The 7,402-nt window shown below is 37.0% G+C and overlaps 1 protein-coding gene across 1 annotated transcript; it reads left to right on the top strand.

The window, feature by feature from the left end:
- The first annotated feature begins 6,111 nt into the window (after positions 1-6,111).
- On the top strand, positions 6,112-7,114 carry LOC145156704 (protein RSI-1-like). The gene is made up of 3 exons (XM_079075981.1): positions 6,112-6,293; positions 6,549-6,573; positions 6,676-7,114. The coding sequence occupies exons 1-3, from the start codon at positions 6,213-6,215 to the stop codon at positions 6,855-6,857; spliced, it is 288 nt and encodes a 95-aa protein (XP_078932107.1). The 5' UTR covers positions 6,112-6,212; the 3' UTR covers positions 6,858-7,114.
- The last annotated feature ends 288 nt before the right edge of the window (positions 7,115-7,402 follow it).

The raw sequence follows: 7,402 nt of genomic DNA, 5'->3' as shown, positions 1-7,402 counted from the left end.
TCTGCACACTTCCTACCAATAAAAGAGACGGACAAGATGGAGAAACTGACCATAACATACATTAAAGAGATCATGCGATTGCATGGAGTGCCAATATCCATTATCTCCGACAGGGATAATAGATTCACTTCACGGTTATGGCAGTCACTACAAAAATCCATGGGAACTAGGTTGGATATGAGTACGGCCTACCACCCACAGACCGACGGGCAGAGCGAAAGAACTATCTAAACATTGGAGGATATGTTGAGAGCTTGTGTGATAGACTTTGGTAAAACTTAGGATACCCAATTACCACTCGTCGAGTTCTCATACAACAATAGTTATCACACTAGTATCGGAGTTGCTCCGTTCGAAGCCCTCTATGGCCGCAAGTGCAGATCACCTATGTGATGGGATGAAGTGGGTGACACACAACTAGCAAAGGGGCAAGTTCCTGACAGCGCTCTCCCCGGCCCTGAGATCATAAGAGAGACAACAGAGAAGATCGTCCAAATTCGAGAAAGACTGAAAGCATCCCGAGATCGACAAAAGAGCTATGCAGATAAGCGACGCAAACCCTTGGAATTCCATGTTGGTGATCGCGTTCTGTTAAAGGTCTCACCCTGGAAGGGAATGATACGTTTTGGAAAACGTGGAAAACTAAATCCAAGGTACATCGGGCCATTCGAGATTCTTGCTAGAATCGGCCCGGTAGCTTATAAACTTCGATTACCACAGGAACTTAGTAACATACACCCTACCTTCCACGTATCCAATCTAAAGAAGTGTCTATCCGATGAGACTCTTGTAATCCCACTCGACGAAATCGAGATAAACGAGAGTCTACACTTCGTAGAAGAACCCGTGGAGATCATGGATGGGGAGATCAAAAGGACGAAACAAAGTCACATGCCAATAGTGAAGGTCCGCTGGAACGCCAAGCGAGGACTTGAATTCACCTGGGAACGAGAAGACCAGATGAAACAAAAATACCCACATCTTTTCCCTAGTTCGTGAGTAACCACGTTAGAACTAATTTCGGGACGAAATTCCCTCTAACGGGGGGGGGGGGGGTGATGTAACAACTGGAAAAATTCTAGAACAATCAAGTCTAAACTGTAACCGTGTGCGAGTGAATTTGCAACGTAACATTTATACATTAGAACTTTGAATGGCAAGAGAATATGTTTATATAAGTTAACATATAAATAATACTTGGAATGAACCATTGAAAGTCAAATAAGGTCAACAAGTTATCAAGGAATAAAGGAGTCAACAAAAGTCAAATAATTAAGCCTTAAAGCATGAATTATACTTTGTAAGGAGGATTTTTCGACTTTTAGGCCCTATACCTTTGAGTTTTCGGTCACATAGGACCGAAATCACCTTCATTGGATTTAACCAAGACCGAAAACACCTTGTTTAAGGCCCATTAAGGCCGAAATCTCATTCTTGGATCATACTTCGACCGAAATCCCCTCCTTAGTTGAAGCTAGGACCGAAATCAACATTTTAAAGTGGTATACAAGTGATTTTGGTCATGCCTTGACCGAAATCACTCTTAATTAGGCCGAAAAACCATAGGATTTAGATATTTTATGCAACTTGATTGGCTGTTAGCTTCCTAAGGTGATATATTACACATATCAAGGCAAACCTCACATCACCTAATCGTATTTCCTTCTTATATAATCACGATTTGGAGATCATTGCAAACCCATTTCACAGTGAATGAATTTCCTTCAATAATCTCTCAAAACTCAAACCCCTTTCCTTCAATATTTAAGTTCAAAGATCCCCAGGAAGCATTCTTCAAAATAGTTACAAGCATTTGGTAAGTGTTCTTCATAAATGTAGTGTTTATGCAACACTTACACTATTAGTTCATATATTCACACATTATTATGTGTTTAAACCATTAGGATACAACACCCTTCACGTATTCTAGACTCGAAGATCACCATTTTTATCTCGTTATCTAACCGAAATCGCACTCGAGGTGAGTTCATACCCCTACATTTTCCAAAGTTTTTCTATGTTTTAGGGGGGGGGGGGAATACAAGTGAAACACAAGGAAACTTGTGTTAAATTACAAACCGTTACTTACGTTTTCTTACATTTTATATATATATATATATATATATATACATTTTTATACGTAAAATAATGTTACTACCAAAATTACAAACTTTTACATGCAAAGTCGTTAATACACAAAGGTTTTCATTTCAACGGAACATACATTTACAAACTATAATAGGTATAGTTTATGGAATATTCACACTATTTTTACACTATGAAAGGGTAATACATACATTTACAAGAAAATGGAATTTTCATACGTAAACCTGTTGATACAAATTTTATGAGACATTTGGCTTCACCGTACTTTTAAGTACATAACATAAGTCATGTATCATAAACCAAAATCTCTTGTAGGGAGAGCGTGATACTTGAGTATAGATCTATATGGGACTGACAATCTCGCACCTAAACTGTTAGCTACAGTTAGACCGGTAGGTCTGGGTGTCAAATGTCATAACATTCTGACGCCGGAAGAACGTCGTCACATGCCAACTAGTCGCTAGCATGGTTATAAAAAAATCACATGGGGTATTAACAATACATTTTGGTTTACGGGGCTAACGTACAATAAAAAGGTTTTATGCAAATTAAAACTACATATTACAAACTTTAAGTATGGAAAATTTATACATTTTGGTCTCGAAGCATTTAAGACTACAATTCATTTTATAGAAAATATCGGATTTTATGGAAAATAAACACGATTACTTTACACGGAAAGGTTTACATTCATACAAACTCTTATGAACTCACCAACTTAATTGTTGACACTTTTTCAAAACAACTTGTATTCTCAGGGAACCAGTAAAACAGGTAATCACCAGCTTTTGAGGACGGGTCGCTACGACATCAGTTTAAAACTCATTTTGTCAGCATATTGTAATTTATTTGGAAACATGTAACTCATGCAACAATGTAACCTTTTAAATTATATTTATGATGGTTGTGTTTGCTTTCTTTACTATTACTCAATTGTTATAATACTGTATATGACGTCATCCTCCCCCGAACGTTTCCGCCGTTCTCGTTTGGGGGTGTGACAAAGAGCGATCCAAGACTTTTCTTGTTGTTTGTGTTTCTCCACCATGACTGCTCAACCAACTGCACAATCATGGGATCTAATCACATTTCCTTCGGAAACAACCCTTGGCAACCCTATGTTTAAGGAAGCACAACTAACCTAATTGGGGGAAGAATCAATGACCCAAGGTTTGGGAGTCAAGGAACTAGAAGACAAACACACGGTGCACTGACCTTTTTAGGTAACAGAGGCAGTAAGAAGAGAGTCATTAGAAAAGAAAGAAATTCAAAGTGTTCTTAATAGAAGTGGTCATGGGTAGCTAAAGTGTCTACAATTTGATTCCTTTCCCTGTAGATATGAGATATGGACATGGAAGGAAGTAAGAAAGTTTTGAAAGAGCTGATCATATAAGGGATTGTCCAAGGGACTACACCTCCATAGATGCTATCAAAATGATTTTTTCTCACTATTCACTGTTACCCCAAGTGATAAATGATGAATTCAATATATCTATGTTATCCCTTCAATTTAAAAACCAAAAATACCTTGTTGACGTATCATTGGGAAGTGCATTAACATAAATACGACAATAAGAAGTGAGAATACAAAAGTGTGTAAACTATAAAAATGAGTCAACATGGATTTTCCCACACTAGCACTTCCGTGCAAGAATTCTACCAAAGGTTATCCTGTTACAGGAATAGATTCAGGTATACCTATTACAATTTTCATTTCCCAACAACCAATTTGGTCCAGAGATAAGGAATAACCGGTTACACCAAAAGATGTAATCAATACACCCAGAACCACACTTGTAACCCAAGTTAATTTGCAAGGTTTTTTAAATCCATCGATGAGATATACATGAAATACATATAGGATCATCATTAGGACCATAATACTTGCCGACCATTGATGAACTAATCAGATTAACCAACAAAAATTAGCTTCGGTCATTATGTATTGAACAAAAGCAAAAGCATCAATAACTGTCGGACGAAGAAGCGACCCAAATTAATAAATTCAATGGTCGACTTGCTTGAATTGAAGAGGAAGAGCCCATTTTCATATTGAATTCAAGCTTTCATTAGCTCCTTCATGATGGGATTGATGTATGGAACCACCGATAGTGAACCATTTTTCTACCTCAGGTCTTACATTGAATGACCTCTCTCATCTAATTGACCGGTGAAGGATGTATTTGAAGATCATCTACTCTCGCTCGTTATCATTAGTTCCTCTCTCTATAGTCGAGCTAATAAAATAAGATATGTTATTGAAGTGAACGGGCACAAAGATCGGTAAGTAGTTGTTGAAAATACTAAGTATTTTTAATATTCAATCTCATATTTATTAATTATTGAGTTTGGGTGTTTTGTGTCAATATTACGATTCATGGTCTTCTCTCATTAATGAAATAAATTTGTTATAAGGGGATATTCCTGGTATTTGGGAATGTTGTGGGTTGTGGCTCGTTTCTTGCAAATTACAGGTATGGCATGCGGATTTATTATTCATGGTCTTATCTCATTAATGAAATAAATTTGTTATAAGGGGATATTCCTGGTATTTGGGAATGTTGTGGGTTGTGGCTCGTTTCTTGCAAATTACAGGTATGGCATGCAGATTTATTAATGAAATAAATTTGTAGGTATGGCATGCGGATTTGATTCACGGATAATATCTAAGACCATAAATTTATCCACTCTTGTAGTTTTAGGTCGTTTTATAGACTGTACTGATCTTTATTTATTTATTTTATTTATTTATTTAATTATTTTTGAAACGACAAACTATCTAAACATACTCCTAAATACCACTTATGTCTCCTAAGAGACTTGAACCCATGACCTCTTACTTTAGAGAATCACTCCTTACCACTTGACCAAATGCATTTTTGTAGATTGAACTGATCTAATATAAAAAAAAGGCAGAAGCGAGGAAAGACCCCTTCGTTGCTCTCTCTTTTTTCCCTTAAGCAGGATTTGAATCCATGTCCGACTACCTCTTGAACTATACAAGAGGCTCATCTACCATTGAGCTATCGAGGTGGGGCTTAAGACGGGAAATCTAAATCGTCACACACATTTTTTTCATTCATTAGTTGTAACCAGCTAAGCTACCTGGACCTCTTTCACGAAATATGTTTTTTGCTTACGCTTCTTCGTCAAGCTTTCGAGCAGAATGTCCACACCCTTTTTTAGTAGTGAATAAGATGCTTGACAACAACGCTAAATCCAAACATTTAATGTGTAACACATGTATGACCGTATCCCTTCGAATGGTCGTTCTATCACAAATTTGCACAAAGTTGGGAGGAGTATTGAGAACCAATGTCAGACCCACTATATGATAAATGGTCTTGGTTCGATTCAATCCGACCCGACTAGACCAATTGCTCACCCTAAGTTTGATACCTTAGTTGATAATCGTTGATTTCCATTTCGGAGATCATGAAAACAACATTCGCAATATACGTGATCATCCTGTTATAAATGTTGAACAAATATATCAACTAACTACAAAGACACCTCCTATTTTGATATTTTTGTAATTAATCCTTATTATTTTCTTGCATTTACTTTTTAGACATATCTCGTTATTGCCCAAAGCCTCAAAGTAATAAATATTCTTCAACAGCCAAAAATAATATAATATAATAATAATAAATTAAGTATGAAAGGGAGACAAAATAATGGCGCCTGAGTTCCTGAAACGCGGCATTTTATCCGGTAAATTTAATTTCCTTCGATCTCACGATCCGGAGGACGGAAGTGGCTGCATCCCCTGTTCACGCCTTAACCTCCGCATCGACCACCATCCCGCCGCTTCCACCAGGCCACCACCACCGCTGTTCTCTCTCTCTCTCTCTCTCTCTCTCTCTCTCTCTCTCTCTCTCTCTCTCTCTCTCTCTCTCTCTCTCTCTCTCTCTCTACTGTGTGTGAATCTGAACTAGGAACCAACCCCCATTCTCCAAGAAAAACACATCCCCTGCTCCCTATAAATAATAACCTTCCCACTTCAATTCTTCTTCACAATCCACATTCCATCGCATTCTATCTGTTCTTTCTCACTCACATATCATCAGATTTCCATTTTTTTTTCAGTGAGTGAGAGAGATAAAATGGCAGGAGGACGTCCGTACACTGCTCTGCTTTTGGTCCTATCGTTGATTCTCTTGATCGCATTCGCCGATTTTGCTGAGGTAACTTCCATTCTGTATAAACCAGGTCGAATTAGCTCCGTTTTCCGTCGATCTAGCATACCCAGTATTTTTCAAATGCATTAACGATGATGAATTTTGTCTGCATAATGCTGAAATTCATTCTAAGATGTACATCATTTTGATTTGCATGAACTTAAAGAACACATTTGTACTTTTCTGGATCAAATTTTGTAACGAAATGATGAATTCAAGCTTTCTTATATCTAACCTAACTTTTGTATCTTCAATTTACAGGGATACAAGAAGCTTCGTCCTAGAGGTACTGCATTATGAACATATTCAAATTCAGTTTGTGAATACTTTGAACACAAGTTGAGTTTTTATGCTAAAATGTTGTTTTTTGATTGGATTTGTTGTACAGATTGTAAACCCAAATGTACATATCGATGCTCTGCAACATCACACAAGAAGCCATGCATGTTCTTCTGTCAAAAGTGTTGTGCGAAATGCTTGTGTGTACCAAAAGGTGTTTATGGCAACAAACAGGCATGTGCTTGCTACAACAACTGGAAGACTAAGGAAGGCAAACCCAAGTGTCCTTGATTTTTATGTTTCAAAGATCGGAGGGGTTTCATTGACAATTTTATAAGTCAAAGGGTCTAACTGTTTCTTTCACCAGTTTATGTTTGTTTTGTTGATTCGAATAAGGGAAGTGTACGGATAAGCGAGGGGTATTTTAGTCAAAGTGTTGTCCGTGGGGTCTTGCCTCTTTTATGCTAAGCTAAACTAGGATATCATGTCAACTTATCAAGTTGTAATTGTGTTTTTGTCTTTATGTATTTAGAGCATTTATGATGATGTATCGTGAAGAAAACTGTATCTTTATGAAAAGAAATATATATATTAATTGGTGTTTGGCATAAGTGCATGTACTTATAAAATTAAAAATCATTAATGTTTCTGATAAGTGTACATTGGTTGCGACCTTTTTCTTTAATGGAGAATATGAAATTCAACTCCATTTGGGTGCATAAATGGTACAAAAAACACTATTTTTACACAGAAATTCGATTTTGACACCGTGTTTCTTTTTGTGTTAATTTTGACAATGTGTTTTCCAATTTGTTACAATTTTGACCACTTGACCG

The sequence above is a fragment of the Lactuca virosa genome, chromosome 2 (assembly GCF_052849685.1).
Source record: "Lactuca virosa cultivar CGN04683 chromosome 2, Lactuca_virosa_CGN04683_v6, whole genome shotgun sequence".
Lineage (NCBI taxonomy): Eukaryota > Viridiplantae > Streptophyta > Magnoliopsida > Asterales > Asteraceae > Lactuca > Lactuca virosa.
The sequence above is the reverse complement of the archived record's forward strand: the minus strand, read 5'-3'. Positions and strand labels throughout refer to the sequence as shown.